This window comes from Gadus morhua, chromosome 3 (genome assembly GCF_902167405.1).
Source record: "Gadus morhua chromosome 3, gadMor3.0, whole genome shotgun sequence".
NCBI lineage: Eukaryota > Metazoa > Chordata > Actinopteri > Gadiformes > Gadidae > Gadus > Gadus morhua.
This window is the reverse complement of record NC_044050.1, coordinates 1,050,186-1,070,369: the sequence shown is the minus strand read 5'-3', so window position 1 is coordinate 1,070,369 and position 20,184 is coordinate 1,050,186. Positions and strand designations below refer to the sequence as shown.

At 48.1% G+C, this 20,184-nt stretch overlaps 1 protein-coding gene across 2 annotated transcripts in view; it reads left to right on the top strand.

Moving 5' to 3' along the window:
• Positions 1-20,184, top strand: part of prkcaa (protein kinase C, alpha, a) — a 219,668-nt gene that overhangs the window by 160,602 nt on the left and 38,882 nt on the right. For both annotated transcript variants that reach the window (XM_030351679.1, XM_030351680.1), the window contains 5 exons: positions 6,310-6,453; positions 6,702-6,875; positions 8,727-8,818; positions 8,956-9,018; positions 11,755-11,893. In XM_030351679.1, coding sequence (XP_030207539.1) covers positions 6,310-6,453; positions 6,702-6,875; positions 8,727-8,818; positions 8,956-9,018; positions 11,755-11,893 — 612 coding nt within the window. The remainder of the gene's footprint in view (positions 1-6,309; positions 6,454-6,701; positions 6,876-8,726; positions 8,819-8,955; positions 9,019-11,754; positions 11,894-20,184) is intronic.

The window sequence follows — 20,184 nt, the reverse complement described above, 5'->3', positions numbered from 1 at the left end:
ACTCTGATTTCTAGTATACCCCAGCAGATGCAGTCTTAACTTAATGGTGGATGCATTTTGTGCTATAATTACCAACAAAAACATAAGGGGAATGTAAAGTGAACTTTAATATAATAAAACTATAACAAATAAAAACGCTAATAATGTTGACATATGTTCTGAAATAGTCTAGGCTACTTTTTGTGGAAATCTGAGTCTGGAGTCTGCCCTCACCTACGTCAATCAATTACTTGTCATTGCTAACCATTTTAGTTAAGCATTGACCTTTTTATGTTTCGTTGAATGGTATGATCCTTTTTTTTTTACAGACAAAAAATCTGTTCTTTGTTGAGTTTTAGTTGGGCACTTTAAGCAACTCCAATATTGTAGCCTGTAATCTACTGAAGGCCTATCCGGTGTAATAAGTGTAATGTATGTATCATACCTATTAATAATAATTCATAAAACTAATTGTGTGTGTGTGTGTCGGTTATGATGGAGCCTTGTTTCATCCTGCAAACTGGTTTAGTCTCCTCTAAAACCACGTCAGTGTCGAGATTAGACTAACACGCACAAAATACGCCCTCTAGTGTTCAATGTGAATTTCTCTGAAGACACAGCAATTGAGATCAAGGTAAAACGCAGCTGCAGGTTAAACCACAAGTACATATGACACAGCAAAGGGGCTTAAGACGTCACGTGACTTCTTGAGTTTAAAACCGTGTTAAACTCTCAAAAGTGGCTAGCTAGCGACAGAGCAATTGCCCCTATAGTGTCTGTGGTATAAAGGCTGGGACGAATTTCAAATTATAAATATGTACACTTTATATTGAAAGTATAGAAGACCATCGTGATAAATTGTGAGCTGGTAAATTGTGAAAACTGTAATCAGAGAATGTGGTTATATAATATAATAATTATATTAATAAATTAAATTTATATAGTGCTTAATATGGTACTCTAAGACGCTTTACATATTGCCCTATCAAAACTATGTAAACAGATTAGGCATAAAAGAAAAACAGAGGTTAAACAAGAAGAATAAGGTGGGAGTTTGGTGGGGAAGGCTAGTGTAAAAAGGTATGTTTTGAGTGCAGATTTGAAAGAAGAGAGGGTTGGAGAGGCTTTGATGTGGGAGGGGAGTGAATTCCAAAGGGTGGGGGCAGCAACTGAGAAGGCCCGATCACCCCAAGTCCGTCGCTCAATCCGTGGAACTTGTAGCAGGTTGGCAGAGATGGACCTGAGGAATCGGGAGGGGGCGTGGTGATGGAGGAGGTTGGCAAGGTAGGGGTGTGCTAGGCTGTTCAGGGCCTTGTAGGTGATGAGAAAGATCTTGAAGTTGATTCAGTGTTGAATTGGAAGCCAATAGAGTTCACGGAGGACAGGTGTGATCTGTTCTCTGGAGCGGGTACCAGTGAGGAGGCGTGCAGCTGAGTTCTGGACATATTGAAGTTTTTTGAGGACTTTGTTGGTAGTGCCGTAGAGAAGACCATTGCAGTAGTCAAGCCTGGATGAAATGAAAGCGTGGATGACTGTCACAGAAGCGGTAGTTGACAGGTTGGGGCGGAGGCGGGCGATGTTTCGGAGGTGGAAAAAGGCAGTTTTGGTAATATGGTTAACATGGGGGAGGAAGGAGAGAGTGGGGTCCAGGATAACTCCCAGGTTACGGATTTTGGTGGAGCGAGTGATGGTGGAGCCGTCAATGTTAAGGGTGAAGTTCTGAGTGGAGTGAGTGAGGGTGTCAGGACCAATGATGAGGATTTCGGATTTGTTGGAGTTGAGTTTGAGAAAGCTGTTTTGCATCCAGGACTTGATGTCAGTCAAACAGTTGGAGAGGGTTGAGAGGGTGGAAGGACTGGTGGTTTTGGGGGGGAGGTAAAGCTGTTTGACATCGGCGTAACAGTGGAACCGGAGTCCATTCTGACGGAGGATCTGACCAAGAGGAAGCATGTACAGAATGAAGAGGAGTGGACCAAGCACAGAACCCTGGGGGACACCGTGGATGAGAGGAGTAGTGGCTGATTGACAATTGTTGATGGCGATGAATTGATGTCTGTCGGAGAGATAGGATCCAAGCCAGGAGAGGGCGGTGCCAGTGATGCCAAGGGTGGATTGGAGACGGGAGAGGAGAATGGAGTGATTGATCGTGTCAAAGGCAGCACTGAGGTCAAGGAGGATGAGGATATTGAGGGAGCCAGTGTCAGAGGATAGCAGAAGGTCATTGGTCACTTTGAGGAGGGCAGTTTCTGTACTGTGTTTGGAGTGGAAACCGGATTGGAAGAGTTCAAAGAGGTCGTTGGTGTCAAGGTAGGTGATGAGTTGTTTGGCAACAACACGTTCCAGGATTTTAGACAGAAAAGGTAGATTGGAGATGGGGCGGTAGTTGTTAGGGGAATCAGGATCCAGGCCGGGTTTCTTTAGTACGGGGGTGACTGATGCAAGCTTTAGGGAGGAGGGGACATGGCCGGAGGATAGAGAGGAGTTTACAGTGTTAGTGGTGAGGGTGGAGAGAATGGGGAGACAGGCCTTTAGAAGTGTGGTGGGGAGCGGGTCCAAGTTGCAGGTTGTTGATTTCATGGTTGAGACTATGGAGGAAAGATCAGAGGAGGTGATGGTAGCAAATGTGGAGTAGGATTGACCGGTGGTTAGGGGGGGATCCGGTTTGGGACGTATGGCGGGGTCGATGGTCAACTGGCTCTGGATTGTGCTGATTTTATCATTGAAGAAGGATAGGAAGCTATTGCATTTTTCAACTGAGAAGGAGTGAGAGATGGTGTCCAATGGCTTGAGGAGTGTGTTAATGGGGTTGAAGAGGGTCCTTGGATTGCTGCTGCCAGACTGGATGATTCCTGAGTAGTAGGAGGAGCGGGCTGAGTTCAGGGTGTCGTTGTATAGCTGGAGGTGTTGTTTGTACATTTCCTGGTGGACGGTAAGACCCGTTTTGTGGGCAAGCCGTTCCAGTTGGCGTCATTTGGATTTGAGATGGCGGAGTTCGTCAGTGTAACATGGGGCTGAGCTGGAGAATGAGACCAATTTAGATTGAACAGGTGCAAGCTTGTCAAGGCAGGATGAGAGGGATGAGTTATAGCAGTTAACCAGGTAGTCGGGGGAGTTGTTGTGGGTGATGGTGAGTTTAGCAATGGACTCAGAAAGACATGTGGAAAGAGAGGATGGGTTGATGGATTTGAGGTTGCGGAAAGTGATGGTGCGTTTTTGCTTCTCATGGGGGGAGGGAGTCTGGGTTTGAAATGTAATGGCCAGATGGTCGGAGATGTGGAGGTTGTTACTGGCCAGGTGACTGATTGTGATGCCAGTGGAACAGACCAGATCCAGGGTGTGGCCTTTGTTATGAGTTGGAAAATCGATGTGTTGGGTGATGTTGAAGAATGAAAAGATTACCAGAAGTTCGATTGTGGGTTTGCAGACAGAGGAGTCCACATGAATGTTGAAATCACCCAGGAAGAGAACGGATGGAGACATAGCACAGAGCGGGGTAAGGAATGCAGATAAATCAGGGGGAAAGGCAGAGTCGGGCTTAGGGGGACGGTAAATGACTGCAATGACCAGGGGCTTGGGACCAGACAGTTTAAAAGAAAGGGATTCAAATGAAGAAGGGGTTGGGATGGATGTTGCACTGGTTTTGATGTCATGGCGATGGATGATGGCAATTCCACCGCCAGAATGGAGTATCCAGGGGGTATGGCTTGATTGAGTGAAAAATAGTCTGTGGGTTTTTGCCAGGTTTCAGTGAGACAGCGAAAATCCAATGCTGAATCAGAAATAAATTCACTGAGGAGAAGTCCTTTTTTATTAAGTGAACGGGTGTTGAGAAGTGCACATTTCAGATGAGATGAGTTTTTGTTGGTGACGGGTTGAGGAGCTCTGGGCCCCGTTTCCCGAAAGCATCGTTAGCCTAAGTGGATCGCAGAGTGGGTCGTACGAGCATCTTACAGTTTTCAGACCGTTTCCTGAAAGCATCGTTGGTAACGAACGTCTTGAAAACGCTCGTAGCTAACGAGTGCTCCAGGGTACTCGTAGGACGCTAAGAGCGTCGTTAGCCTACTATAGAGTGAACTAATTATTGCATGCGGGTGTCTTCATTCATAAAAAATTAAAACATTTGGGAGTATGCAATAATACAAATTATTCTAAAGAGGTCAGAGACTCCGTGCACAGCCCCGCCTTCCCCAGTGAACCAAGAAACCCCGCGCCGTGACGAACGGGGGATTTAACCCCCTCGGTTTGACACAGGAAACTTGAGACAAGAAGGTGAAATCGCCGGGCGTGCCAAGCTGCGACCGAACCGGCTCGGCAGTGTAGAAAGACCTATAGCCAGGGTTCGAGTTAGGTGGGAGCCAGTGGGAGCTGAGCTCCCATAGAGAGAGGTCTGGCTCCCATGAAAGCAGTAAACTCAAATATATGTGGGGGTCTCGGAAAATACAGCAGCATATTATTGTAATTACCAATAAAGCTATTTTCCCTTCCACATGCAGAGTTATATTGACGTTAAGTGGGATAATAGAACGCTGGTCATTATCGGGAAAATAATCCCAGACAGGGCGAACCGGACACCGATTCGAAACGGAGGTGCTTCGATAATTTATTATTTATTTTCGATAATGAGCGGCTACTTGCCAAACGAAAAAATAACTTCACAAGGTGTTTTTTTTTTTACAATTTATTTGTTGTGTCATAGCCCGTTTAGGCATCATGTCAGCGGACAGGTACGATCCTACGATCGTCGTGAGTGCAGCGAATGCGCGTTCACGTTAAGAGGAGTTTCGGGAAACACTCCAAAGAAATTATCGATGGTTCGAAAGATCCATCGGGAGAATGATCTTACGAGCGAAGATCCATCGTTATCGGGAAACGGGGCCCTGGGTAGCGGAGTGAGATAAACAGTGCGCACGGTGTGGTTGTAATGTTGATGACGTCGTTTCTTTGGCGGGTGCCGATTGTCCCACAGTGAGGAAATTGAATTTTCTGAGCCGGAGTAAACAAACGTCCTCCGGCTGCCTCTGTGGACATATCGTGGCCAACGAAGGAGTCCGAGTTTTTTGATTGTGTTGTATAGAATGTGTCCGGGAGGAGTGCCTGGTGAAGAGCGTAGTTGGAGGAGCTCGGAGATGGAGTACCAGTGTTTAAGCAGGGGCTGATGACGGAGGGCCGGGTTGTAGCAGCCAGCTAGCATGTAGTCAGCCCGCAATGGCTCACCCGGCAGCCAGCTAATCAATGACCCAGCGCTGCAGGCAGGTCCCGGACAGCTGACAGCAGTGGCACAGACAGGTAGCATCCAGCTAGTCACCAGCTGGCTAGCTAGCGACCAGTTTCCAGGGGTAGAAGGGGAGAATTGTAGTCCGATCCGAGGTCCAGAAGGGTTTCAGACAAGATGTTGAAAGTAAGTAAAAGAAAACTAATAAAAAGTTAAAAGAATAGTAAGATAAATAAAAAGAAAATCGCAAAAAAAGAATGTTCAGAATGATGTTCACAGCGGGAAGCGGCAACCGGTGAGCAGCAGCGTTCAAAAGGCAACAGCGTCCACCAACTGTCAAGCAACTGTACGACTCCACGTATAAAACATGTAAATATAAAGAAAACTGGCGCACTTACAATAGCGAAAAGTGACTATATATAACTAGTAAACTTAGCTAAACTACTAATGACCAAAAAAACAAAACATTCAATGCAGTCGTGAGAAATATTAAAAATACTGAATAAAAACAAGCCATACAGAGCGGCGTTATACTCGCCAGCGTCCCCGTTACTAGGCAACTCGTAGTTTAGACCCTAGCGTATCTGTGGTATAAAGGCTGGGATGAATTTCGAATTATAAATATGTACAATCCATAACGTTAGCTCTCTGGCTCATAGCTGAGCGGACTAGAGTACCTCCCGTTGCCAAGTCGTATCTAAGGTCCGTCCTATTTACTGGAGGAGTGAACAACGTTTCTGTTGCATAAGAACCTTCCGGGAGGGTAATGATTATTCCAGGTATATGACAGGGTGATAACAGTGGAATTTGATTTCTCTATTGTTAGTTCCAGGCCTCAATATGACAGGTGGATAAAAGTGGGATTGTATGTATACATTGTTAGTTCCATACCATAATGTGACAGGGTGATAGCAGTGGGATTTGATGTGTATATTGTTAGTTTCATGCCTCAATATGACAGGGTAATAACAGTGGTATTTGATGCGTACATTGTTAGTTCCATGCCTCAATATGACAGGGTGATAACAGTGGGACTTGATGTGTTTATTTTTGACAAACTGCTCCAGTTGAATGTGGTCTTTGGTTTGCTTAGTTGGCTTTGTGTTCTACTGGTGCAGAAGGCCAAGCTGGGACCACAGAAAAAGGTGATCACCCCGGACGACGACAACCACTCTGCCTACGTGCCCTCCAGCAACCTGAACCGGGTCAAGCTGGAGGACTTCCACTTCCTGGCGGTGCTGGGGAAAGGCAGCTTCGGCAAGGTAGGCCACCAACGCATTTAGGCCAACATGATGACTCTAAGAAACATAAAGAAAACCAATGAGCAAAGGTAGGCCACTGAAGCATTTAGTCCTACATGATGACTCAAAGAAACACAGAGATTACCAATGAGCCAAGGTAGGCCACCGACGCATGTAGGCCTGCATGATGACTCTCTAAGTATAAGGAAACACAAAGAGAACCAATGAACACAAAAAAATATGTTGGATATGTCTGTCTCTCACCCAAGGTAATGCTGGCGGAGATGAAGACGTCCCTGGAGCTTTACGCCATCAAGATCCTGAAGAAGGACGTGGTGATCCAGGACGACGACGTGGAGTGCACCATGGTGGAGAAGAGAGTGCTGGCTCAGCAGGACAAGCCTCCCTTCCTCACCCAGCTCCATTCCTGCTTCCAGACCGAGGTACTTACCCCCCCCCCCCCCCCCCTCCCAGGACCTGCTCCCTTCCTCCCTCACTTCTGCTTCCAAACCCAGGTAGTACCGCCCATCCCCCCCCCCCCCCCCCCCCAGGACACGGTTCCCTTCCACCCCCACTTCTGCTTCCAGACCCAGGTAGTTACCCCCCCAAGGACACGCCTCCCTTCCTCCAAAACTCCTGCTTCCAGACCACTCTCCAACCACAACGAGTTCTACCAGCATCCAATGCGGAAGTGACAAACATTGCAGTAGCACCGGGTGGCCACTATGAGGTGGTACCAAAATTGACCAATTCTTCGTTGACGCACTTGTTAAACAGGCCGTTTTCGCCTTTATAAACCTATTTACAGCCTTCTAGTCAGTATATTTAGTTCATATCTCCATGACAACACTGAAGTGGGTGAATTTTCTTTTAGCAGGCTAGTTTATATTTTATTGGAGGTTACAATTTATGAATAATTAGGGGTGCGGCCTCTTGAGTGACAGCTAGCCGCTGACCCTCACCTCGCCTCGGAGGTTAGTTTTCAGGATTAGCATGCTATCTCCGTCATCTTGACCTCGACTGCGTTCGTTCCTAATGTTCATTCCGGGGTCAAGATGCCTTGATCTGCGGTCAACTGTACCAACCGATCGTTTAAAAACTAATGAGCTACGAGCTAATTCGGTGTCCGTCACCCAGATGGTGGTACCTCCCGCCCCCCGACCTCACATCACTGCCCTTTTTTGGTTAGAGGTAATGAGGCGGAGTCGAACTATGACAAGATGGCAACACTCATAAGCCAAGAGAATTGGATGCAGTTGGGATAACTGAGGTCTGCCCGGATGCTACATCCATTTTATATACTATCTATGTTCCATACCCAGGTACCATACCCACTGCCACACCTGAAAGGCTGAGAGAGAGTGAGACTGAGAGAGTGAGAGGGATGGAGGATTCTTAGGGGGCGTTAACCATTTCTGAGGCATGCTTCAGATATTGCTTAATCAAATTCTTCATCAAAACCTGTTTGTTGTCGTTGTCCTCTTCTTGTTCTTCTTGCTTGGGGGACTGTTATCTGACATACACCTGAAGGTATACTCAGGTCATACTCAGAGCCCAGTCCCAGCCTAGCTTAGTGGTAAGGGAGTTGCCCTAACCACAACCCTAGACCATGTCAGAGAACTAGCTGGTTATTGTGTACAGTATAGGATGATAGACATGCTTCAGTTCACGTGTATTGCTAGGAAGAAGAGAACAGAGGTCTAGTGAAAGTAGAGAGAAGTTAATCAAAGTGAGTGCTGGAGAGAGGAGAGCTTATTGTGGTGGACTACAGAAAGCATATCTTAGTGTTACGTAAAAGAGGAGAGTTGAGATTGTAACGACCTTAGGGGAATATCCTGCAACAAGAGATTTCAGAGTGAGACTCCTAGAGCAAGGCCTGGTTGAAAACAATAGAAAACATACAGGATCAAGTGAAATGTAAAGAAAGAAGCTATATCTCGCTGTAGGTATCCATTCCATGATGAAGGAACATAATCTTAGACTATCATTGGCTAAACTAACTTGTAGAGGAAGTGTATCGATGGGAAGTAATGCCCCCTAGGGATAACATTGCAGTCCGTTTTTGCACATAATGGCTGCAGCGTTCTTGATCAATACTTTTGGGTTCACCTTTTGGCAAGCCTTTTTTCATAATACGTTTTATGAAGACAATTGACAGGGAGGTAAAGCTGCTGACTGAAGTGGATCAGTCTTCTGTGTAGGAATAGTAATGTTATCTGATCTTGACTTTTTTTAATGGTACGAACACAAACGCAACGCTCTTTCCAATCTCTCCCTCTCGATTTCACCTCTAGGATCGCCTTTACTTTGTGATGGAGTTTGTGAATGGAGGAGATCTCATGTACCACATCCAACAAGTTGGCAAGTTCAAGGAGCCCCAGGCTGTGTAAGTTTATTCCAGGCCTAGATGCAATTCATGCTCTCATAATCCTATACAGACCATGCATCATGTTTTACTGGTTTTTCTGTGTGTTCTCTGTGACTCGTTCAAACTGCTGTGTCTCTGTGTGTTCCTCATCACAGCTTCTACGCAGCAGAGATCGCTGTGGGCCTCTTCTTCCTGCACAGCAAAGGAGTGATATACAGGTAAGGCCAGCCTTCTGTCACATGGGTGTTTTAAAAGGACGAAAAAACACACACACGCATACGCACACATAAAGGCACACACACACACTTAGCCCCTAAACCTACATGCGCAGGGCTGTACAGTGCGACAGTTTTAATCGCATTTGCTATGGAAATATTTAGCGTGCGAAGATAAATAGAAGTCCACTCTCACCGGTGCGAAAGGGCGAGAAGGACCCGTGCCGAAAAAAAAAACGTCTTTCTGTACGGCTTTCAATGGCACCATTAAGCGCGAGTGTGTGGGAGCATGATGGGAGCGTTTAATGTTGAGAAATGTATTTTGAGTCTCGCCAGTTCCGCTCAACTACTAAAAAACTACATTTCCCAAACATTCACACGTTGAGGAAGAGGCTTTGTAACGGTCGCGGGAAATTCACTTTTTAAGCAAAACAGAAAAATTATAAGGTATTTCCCTGTATTTGGAAGTTCTTCTTCGTCAAATAAAGATGGAAACTTGGAAAAAAAATCCACGTATGGAAAGGGATTGACTCGGCGACCACAAGCATGGAACCGGCACCTTCGGACAAAGCCGACTCCACCCATGACTCCGTCTTGGCCAACGGGAAAACTTACAGGTTTAACCCCCAGTGGTTAAAAACGTTCAATTGGCTGGTCTACGACCAATTCAAGAAGTCTATGTTTTGTAAATATTGCCTCGAGGTAGGGGAAAGGACATCAGAGGTTAATAAATTAGTGTTTGTTAAATTTGTAATAATTACTTAATTTTGTTGAATGTGTTCACCACTTCCGGCTGCTGATGTTTTAAAAGAGGCTCTCATAGTCACTTTACTATTTAATATGTTCCTTGTAACTTTACTGTTAAATTTGTTCATATTGTGTTGCTTTTGTATATACGTCCTATTCTGTTCATATAGTATTTTTATTTTTTTGACTGTAGTATGTGTGCTACCAAAATTATTTTTGTGCTACTGATTTAACCAGTGCTACCATTTAAAAAAGTAAGCGTACAGCCCTGATGCGCATGCACAAATGCACATATGTGTACATACTGTGGCAACCCCTTTCGTCGGCGGCTGGGAATGTACAAGGAGACGCTCCAAACAGGGTTGTGGGTCGCCGGTTTTTATTCGTTCACCTCACTTAAAAAAGGTAAAACAAAAGACAACGAAAGTTCTTCCCCAAGGGGTAAAAAGGGTGAGGGGTCTCCGGGTCAGGCTGCTTCTCTACCGGTTCCTCAGGTGCTCCCCATCTTCTTAATTGGCAACAGCCGGGTTGCCGGTTGTCTCTTGCGGCGGCGGCGTCTCTTGCGGCGGCTTCTCTTGTGGCGGCGGTGGCGGCGGCGTCTCTTGCGGCGGCGTGTGTTGCGGCGGCTTCTCTTGTGGCGGCGGCGGCGTCTCTTGCGGCGGCTTCTCTTGTGGCGGCGGTGGCGGCGGCGTCTCTTGTGGCGGCGTGTGTTGCGGCGGCTTCTCTTGTGGCGGCGGCGGCGTCTCTTGCGGCGGCGGCGGCAGCGTCTCTTGCGGCAGCGGCGACGGCGTCTCTTGCGGCGGCGGCATCTCTGGCGGCGACAGCGGCATCTCTGGCGGCGACAGCGGCATCTCTGGCGGCATCGGCGGCATCTCTGGCGGTGGCGGCTCCTGCGGCAGCGGCGGCGGCGTCTCTTGCAGCAGCGGCAACGGCGTCTCCTGCAGCAGCGGTGTCTCCTGCGGCAGCGGCTCCTCCTGCGGCAGCGGCGGCGGCTGCGTCTCTTGCGGCAGCGGCGGCATCTCTGGCGGCGCCGGCTGTGTCGTCTCTGGCGGCTGCGTCGTCTCTTGTGGCAGAGGCGGCGGCGTCTCTTGCGGCGGCGGCGTCTCTTGCGGCGGCGGCGTCTTTTGCGGCAGCGGCGTCTCTTGCGGCGGCGGCGTCTTTTGCGGCGGCGGCGTCTTTAGCGGCAGCGGCGGCATCTCTGACGGCGGCGGCGGTCTGGCGCGGCCTCGTCCCCCGAGGCCTTGTCCCTCGCGGCCTCGTCTCCCACGGCCTCGTCTCCTGCAGCCTCGTATCGGGCTGCAACGTCTCGTTTGGGGTACGCCAAGGGATCGTGTTGCCTGCGTTCTCCACCACTGTGGCAACCCCTTTCGTCGGCGAATGGGAATGTACAAGGAGACGCTCCAAGCAGCGGGTCAACGGTTTTTATTCGTTCACCTCACTTAAAAAAGGTAAAACAAAAGACAACGAAAGTTCTTCCACTTATGGGGTAAAAAGGGTGAGGGGTATCCGGGTCCGGTCCGTCGGTGAGGTCAGCGTGGCTCCCGCTCCCGGCTTCTCCCGCGACTGTCTCTCACTCAGCGCCCTCCCGGCACGAGCCACATGGCTGAGAGAGCCCCGAATGAGTGGAGAAGCAGGCTATTTAAGGCCCCGTTTACACGAGGACGCTTGCGGGTGAAAACGACAAAATATTGAAACCACCCTCCAGAGTGGAAAAGTTGAAAACGCTCCGCCGTAGCGTTTCCGTCTAAACTGCCAAGACGCAAAACACTGCTCAGGTCTTCTCACGTCGCGGACGCATTTACGTCACATACATGTGCCATTACAAGGAAATAAACAAACATGTCAGATTATTTCCGTGCGTCGGACCTTCAAGCTGCTCTGGCAGCTCTAACAAGCATACAGGAGTATTTCCACGAAATGTACACATGTTGTGTGTGTGTGTGTGTGTGTGTGTGTGTGTGTGTGTGTGTGTGTGCGTGTGTGCGCATGCAGGGACTTGAAGCTGGACAACGTGATGCTTGATTGCGAGGGACACATCAAGATCGCCGACTTCGGCATGTGTAAAGAGAACATGTCTGAGGAGGTCACCACTCGCACCTTCTGTGGCACCCCAGACTACATAGCACCCGAGGTGAGTGTGGGGGGGGGGAAAGAGAGGGCAAGGAGATATTTGTGTCACGATGTGGCAACCCGGCTCGGTGGGTGAATTGCCTCCTTCCAATCAGCTCACGATTCTGAGCTTACTTAAATTACAATTCCGGTATTTTGAACATTGAGCCCCCTTTCTGGTTTGTATAGGACGAAATAGAGTGGTTAACACCGACATTTTGAATATTGGTCCCGTCTCTGGTATTTGGCTAATTTCGAATCGCCCCTGCCTGCTTCACAATGGCTGTTTATGTGCATTCAAAAACCTGTCCTTAAAACACCCCTAAACGTTGGTGTTCAGAAATGTGAAACTCATCGAGTGGTTAGTGGTGTTCGTTGATGATCCTAATCAAGTATCGTAGCGAAATACAGTTTCTGTCGTGTTTTATTTGGCATTTTGTAAATCCATTGAAACGAAAACCGGAACCAGAAACGGAAATGGGGGGTGGTTGTAGTCTTTTCGCTCGGTTCTCCGTACCAACAGTAGAGTAGAACCGAGCGAAAAGACTGCAACCACCCCCCTTTCCGTTCCCGGTTCCGTTCCGGTGGATTTACAAAATGACAAATAAAACATGACAGAAACGGTATTCGCTACGATACTTGATTACGATACTTAGAATAACCGAAAAACAGCTTGGAGTGATCAACAGTCCTGTTCCCCTGGATGTAATCCGTCACCCAGGAAGACCGGTTTCTCCACACACGAGAACCTGGAGGGCCTGAGAAAGCCTTTCAAGCAGGCTTTTTAAGCCATGCTCTCCACCTGCCCCTCGGGTGCTCTGCATTCCATTGAGTTGCGTTTGCACCAAAGTGCTCTCTGGCGCCATCTGTAAGAAATGGGTGGTAGACCCTGGGCTGTCAGCAGCGCTGTGCCAGAGCCGGGCTGCAACAAAGGTCATTGGATGACCAGTCTGGGCTGAGTCTGTGCCCCCACCTGATGCTGTGGGCTGAGATCACACCCTCTATTAGGGCTCATAAACACACTCCTATAGACCAGTCATTCCCGATATCGCAGGTGGACTGTGGAAAAGCTAAATTAAATATAAACGAATGCATTATTCCCATAAAAAAAAAAAGATGTATAGTGATATAACATTTATTTTAATTATTGTGTGATTACTAAAATAGGCTAGTGCAAAGATAAGAGCGTTCCAGAATCTTTGGGCTCGTGGCTCTAGGCGGGAACGTTGAAGTCCAGTGCCGTCCGAACCACAAGATTAATCGGTGGGTGGCAACAGATTTTCTGAAGAGAAAAGAGGCAGAGGTTACCAGAAATACAGAGATTGACAGTGAGTCGCAGGCATCTACGAGCCAGATTCCTCATAAAGAAACAAAGAAAAGGAGGGTGAAAAGAAAATACTACGAAAGCTACTTAGCATTTGGTTTCAGCTACACTGGCCAGTGTAGGGTGTTTGGATATCCGGTTGGAAGCTGGTAACTGGTTGGTAAAGGAGAAGAAGGGACCACCTGGTCTACTTTGCCTGTTGTTATTCCTGGCAGCTTAATAAATGATCACAGAAGTGAGAGGGTGGTAGCAACAGCAGCATCAACCACGTCAAACAGCAACATCAACCACATATTACTGCACAATAAGCTAATCCAGCACCAGGCCGCCGAAAAATGTGTGACTGGTATGACTTCACTGGTATGAAGTCATACCAGTCACACAGACTGAGGCTCCTATTCTGCGTGTGTGTGTGTGTGCGTGTTTGTGTGCGCTTGCGTGCGTGCGTGTGTGCGTGCGTGTGCATCGCTAGCAGCCTGATCCAGAACTGTCATGTAGTATTATGCCTAATGGGAAAGCAATGTATGCAGTATTTACACACACACACCTAGGCACACACACATATACGGTATACCCTTAGAAACTCTCACACAAAAACATATTCACATGCAGACCAGCCACACGAACATCAAACACAGAGCCACACGCAAATCAAACACGCATTAAACACACAACCACACGCACATCAAACATACATTTTTATGCACAGGCTAAGGTAGACGCAAGCGCACGCCCAAACATGCACACCCATACACCCATGTGCATAAGTGTGTCTGTCGCAGGGCGTCAGAGGAGCTGTGCTGGCCACAGGGTTAGGATGAGTGAAGGGATGGCAGGCCTTGGTCAGACCTGTCACTGTCAATCATCCTCAACCTCGGTTGCCATGGCGGCACGCAGCCTTATGCATCACTACACAATGCAATATTCAAAGAAGCCCATCCACACATTGTCATGTCATAGTACATTAACAGAGATGTAGAGCAGAGCAGGATTCTACATAGGCAACTTCCACCCAAACAACAGCCTGTAACGCCCACAGCTGGAGGAGATGAGTACAGTGCTGCCCTGCTTTTGAACTTTTATGTAGCTGAATGCTTGGTCTCAAATCTGTCCTCATACATCGCTCTCCCCGGAGATTCTCTCCACTACTCCCAGTCTGCAGTGTTCCACGTTCACCACGGTAACCACTGCTGTAATGGACCCCCCCAAGGTCAGTGCGTCCCTCTGCTGTTTGAGGGACTGAGAGGTCAATCCATCCTGACACAGCCAGCCCCGGCGTCACGGTGGACTCACCAGGTCAGGGTCAAACTGCTCTCTGGCCCGGAGGCTAGTGTTCACACACAGCAGACCTACACCTCAACTCTTTTGGAAAACCAAAATGAGTTATTTAGGCTGGCTTTGCAGGGCTGGAACTGAAAGTGAATGTTGCTTCAACCTCCATGACCCCAGGATGCTGAAGGAACTTGTGCTGTAAAACGAGAGTCGAACAGAGTGGAACTGGGACTAGGCTCAGTGGATCTTCTGTACAGAGTCTGAGCGTGGGAACGACGGCTGAAGCTTAAAGCTCATGTCCACCTGCGTTTTCTTTCCATTTTGTCATCGGTTTTGTGCTCCTTTATTCTCCGTCAGAACACAATAGCTCCTTGTTTGATGTGAGTAGCTCCTCAATCCAGCATCACGGCTCAAGTTGTGAAAACATAACCAATATTTAATTTTCCTCTTGAATATCGTGGACTCACAGTCCGATCAGGAATCAAAGGATCAGTTTGTGCTGGGAAGCTTCGAGAATGAATAAATCAAGCCCTTCCTAACTGTGTGGCGCCAACTTACGAAGCGTGGCTATCGTGGTGAGGCTAGCGTAGCTTGGCTAGCCTTGCTCGGCTGGCGTAGTTCGGCTAGTGTAGCTCGGCTAGCGTAGCTGTGCTTACCCTAACAGTGATGTTGCTAGGTACGCGTCCTGCGTCCCTGACGCATTAAAATCTGAAAGGACGCACTAAACTCACTCTCCATGCGTCCCGGGGACGCATCTCATTTTCCCCATGAAAAACGATACATTGTGAACATTAAACAACTCGTGTTTAATCACAGTAACTGGCCAAAGAAACCTTCTTGTGAGCAGATCGGACAAGCGCCGTTTCAACCCTCTGCGCATCTACTTGGCGCAGACGTGATCCCCTGTACAAAGTATCGCGACATGCTAATTTAGCCGCTACCAAAACAACTAGCTCGTCACCGCTGATTTCATTTCAACAATTAAAAATACGAACTTCATAGTAAATAAACCCACGTTTCCACTGCTCGATGCTGTGCTCATTCGTGTCGAATGAGCAAATCAAACAGGATTTTTTTGCAATCCTTCTGATTGAATATATGTACATTTATGACAAAATCGTGAGGACTAGGCTTGTGACACACACACACACACACACACACACACACACACACACACACACACACACACTCACACACACATACACATACACATACACATACACATACACACACACACGGCGCTCGCGCGGTAATAGCTCATTGGCGCCACCTAGTGATCATTATGTGCAAATGCACAGCCACATTAAAATGACTTAGGGGTCATTTGACCCCTCTTGCGGCGCTAGGAGTAAGTAAAAATGGCCCGGCGTTTCTAGTGATAAACATGAACGGTTGAGTACTCCAGCTCTAACCATATCATACCACCATCAAGGAGTTTAACACTATTCATTTAATTTAAGAAATAGAATAATAATAAAAAAGGAACACATTTTTTAAACTGGGGAGTCGACTCGGGACCCATTGAATTTCTCAGGGACCCACCCAACTCGCCACCTGTGGGTCCCGGGGACTCACTACATTGAAAACCTATCAACATCACTGCCCTAACCCTATTGTCCCCCCATTATGGTCCCCCTATTGTACCCCCATTTCGGTCCACCCATTGTCCCTCTGTTGTCTCCCCATTGTGGCTCCCCCATTGTCTCCCCATTGCGGTGAGACAATTGGCAGACAAGAGCAGCAGGAAGCCCGGGGTCCTCAGGGGGGTTGGGAGAAACAGGGGGAGTGGGAGTGGGAGGAGCAGGGGAGTGGGAGGAGCATGGGGAGTGGGAGGAGCAGGGGGAATTGGTGGAGCAGGGGAGTGGGAGGAGCAGGGGAGTGGGAGGAGCAGGGGGACTGGGAGGAGCAGGGGAGTGGGTAGAGCAGGGGGACTAGGAGGAGCAGGGGGAGTTGGAGGAGCAGGGGGACTGGGTGGGAGGGGTGGCAGAGGATAGCCAAGAAGCAGCTGTGATGGACAGAGAGCAGCTATGATGGACAGGGAGCCGTGGTGATGGACAGGGAGCAGCTTTGATGGACAGGGGACTGGCAGACAGATAGGTGGCCCAGATGTTCCATGGTGCGCCACAACAACAGCTCTGTAGTGCGGTAGTTTTGTAATAGTCCTTTTCTTGGTCCTTGAAGCCAATACAATATTGTGGAATGAAGATCCACACTGTTCGTTGAATTTGTTCAAAGCGATCAACAGATTGAGGGGTGTGGCTCCCCTGGACACGCCCTGATGATAGGAAGGTCGACTGCCTTGTTGGCTGAGGATTTAGACTGTGGGAAGATACTGAGTCAGTTTTCAGATCAACACTATTGGAATGCTTATAGCCTGCTGTATGCTACATTGGCTGGTACATGGTCAGTTCCCTGCATGATGGATTTATAGATTAGATTAATGTAGGAAGGAATCCTAATTGTTCAGTATTTATTAATTACAATATAAAATCTTATATTATATTTACCTTAACATTCAGTCAATTCAGACACAGGTCATGAATCTGCTGGCTGTGAACGTTGGGTGTGGGACCCCTAGCCTACTCTCCAGCTGGCAGAGCAGGTTGCCTCAAAACCCGAAGGTTGTTGGTTCAATCCCCAGCTCATACCTGAGCAAGATCCCGACCTAACCCTAACTGCTCCCGACAACCTGGCCGCTGCCTGGCCTGGTCAGCACTGCCGTCGGGGTATGAATGTGTGGATGAGTTCATATAGTTTATATAACGTTCAAATGTCCAGCGAGAGCTGGCTCATCCACAGGCTCAGTCCTCTCGGTCGGTCCTCAACTCTAACCTTGCCTCAAGGTGATCTGCACATCCCCGGTGGATTGTCCAGCACTGGTGTTCAGGTCGTCCAGCCCTGTTTGACCCGTTTCACCTGCAGCTCAGAGGAACACACATACAACAGATCTTAAAGGAGAGATATTATGGTGTTTTCCCAACAAGTAAACAAAGTATATGAGTTACAGAAAATTTGTTTTTTAAGCTGTTTGCCGGAAATAGCTTTTAGGAAAAAAACTTCAGAATGTGCTGTTTCTGGTGTCTGTAGCTTTAAAGGTCCCATGACATGCTATTTTATGTATTCTTTAATATAGGTATTAGTGGGCAACTAACACAGTATTCAAAGACGTTCCCGAAATTCAGCCGTGGGGCAGAGTTACAGCCACTCCGAGCCAGTCGCACATTGAGCTTCCCCCAAATGCGCTGTTCCGTGGGCGTGTCAAGGAGGAGGGTGGGGGTGTGGCCCTGAGCAGCTTGCAGCCACGGTACCGTGCGCTCTGTTTACAGTGGATGTATCGCAATGGCGAGGCGCACACAGCCTTTAGCCGTGTTCTGTAAATATTCTAGAACACACGGGAGTCCTGGAGCTCTATATCTAAATATTATCATATAGCCTACACAGATATCTATATCATATAATATATATTATCACGGCCAAAAGCTGTGTGAGCCGATATTATGAATCTCAAACGACCGCGTTGGGTACTCCGACGTTCCTGGTTCTTCAACGTCCACATCAATGTGAATACACACACTGTAACGCAAGTGTTTCTTGTAGGTTCTTTGACGTGTCTTGTATTTCCACAACGAGACTGTCGTGGGGGTTGTCTGAGCCATGGTTGAGAAGGAATTGGGGGAAAGGAACTTTGGTTTGACTCGCTGAAGTACCTACATGAACTGCGACATGCCGCCGGTTGCCGCGAGGCAACATCGCCCGGCAGCGGGCAGCCGGCAGGCAGCGCGCGGTTCAGTCGACTTCAGGTTGATGTGAAAGTGGAAGAACCAGAGACGTCGCAGAACCCGACAAAGTCGTTTGTGATTCATAATATCGTCTGGAGGCGCACACAATATGTTATATGATATAGATATCTATGTATTATATGATATTATTTAGATATAGAGCTCCAGGACTGTAACGCAAGTGTTGTACACTTCCTTGATATTTGGATAACCGTTCTGCTGTTGGTGTGATGGCGCATAACACGTCGGACTCTCGTCTCTGGTATTTCTACAACGAGACTCGTATTGGGGGTTACCTCAGCCAAGGTTGAGAATGAATTGGGGGGAAGGAACTTTGGCTTTGACTCCCTCAAGAACATGAACCACGACATGGAGGAGAAAGGGATTGTTGGCGGCAAATGTCTCCCGCTTGAGCCCCGCTGAGGGACCACCGCCGAAGGCGGAGGTGCATAAGCGCTGCCCGGCAAAGATCCCTTTCTCCTCCTTGTCTTGGTTCATGTTCTTGAACCACGTCAAAGCCAAAGTTCCTTCCCCCCAATTCATTCTCAACCTTGGCTGACCCCCAATACGAGTCTCGTTGTAGAAATACCAGAGACGAGAGTCCGACGTGTTATGCGCCATCACACCAACAGCAGAACGGTTATCCAAATAACAAGGAAGTGTACAACACTTGCGTTACAGTCCTAGAGCTCTATATCTAAATAATATCATATAATACATAGATATCTATATCATATAACAGATTGTGTGCGCCAGTCCAGACGATATTATGAATCACAAACGACTTTGTCGGGTTCTGCGACGGCTCTGGTTCTTCCACTTTCACATCAACCTGAAGTCGACTGAACCGCGCGCTGCCTGCTGCTGGCTGCCCGCTGCCGGGCGATGGTGCCTCGCGGCAACCTGCGGCATGTCGCAGTTCATGTAGGCTACTTCAGCGAGTCAAACCAAAGTTCCTTTCCCCCAATTCCTTCTCAACCATGGCTCAGATAACCCCCACGACAGTCTCGTTGTGGAAATACAAGACACCTCAAAGAACCAACAAGAAACACTTGCGTTACAGTGTGTGTATTCTCACACACACACACACACACACACACACACACACACACACACACACACACACACACACACACACACACACACACGTGGCGCTCGCACAGTCGAGTCTCATTGGCGGGCCAACGTCTCTGGGCGGGCCAGGCAGAGTAAGGGGAGGAGCTGAGATTCCTGATGACGTCATGAGAACAGACATTCCAAATCAGCGCGCTTGAGCCTCCGTTTTTTCAAAGGCGAGCAGAACAGCTATGTGCTAGTTTTATACCAAACGCAAGTTTTAGCCACTGGGGGACCATAGGCAGGCTAGGGGAACTCATATTTATGTTAGAAAACCTCACAAAGTGAGATTTTCATGTCATGGGACCTTTAAGGCAAATGAGCTGCTGCCCATTGACCAATGAGCTGTAAGAGTTGACCACAGCATGGAGAAGAAGGGATTGTTGCCGTTCTCGGACTCCTGGAGCTCTATATCTATACAATATAATAATAATAATAATCATAATATTATATAATACATAGGTATTTATATAATATTATATCTAATATCAACACCAAAAGCTATGTGCACCTCGGATGATATTATGAATCATAAAGACTGCATCTGGCGTCTCTGGTACTTCCACAACAAGTAAAGACTCGTAGTGGGGGTTATCTCGGCCATGGTTGAGAAGAATTGGGGGAAAGGAACTTTGGCCTCGACTCTCTGAAGTCCATATTACTCGCACCACGGAGGAGAAAGAGATTGTACTCCCGGAGCTGAGCTGCCGGACTGCCGCTGAGCTCCCCCAGCCGGAGCTGCCAGACTGCCGCTCTAGCTTCGGAGGCAGTCCGGCACCTCCAGCAGGGGGGGAGCTTGGCGGAAAGTCCGGGCGAAGCTTC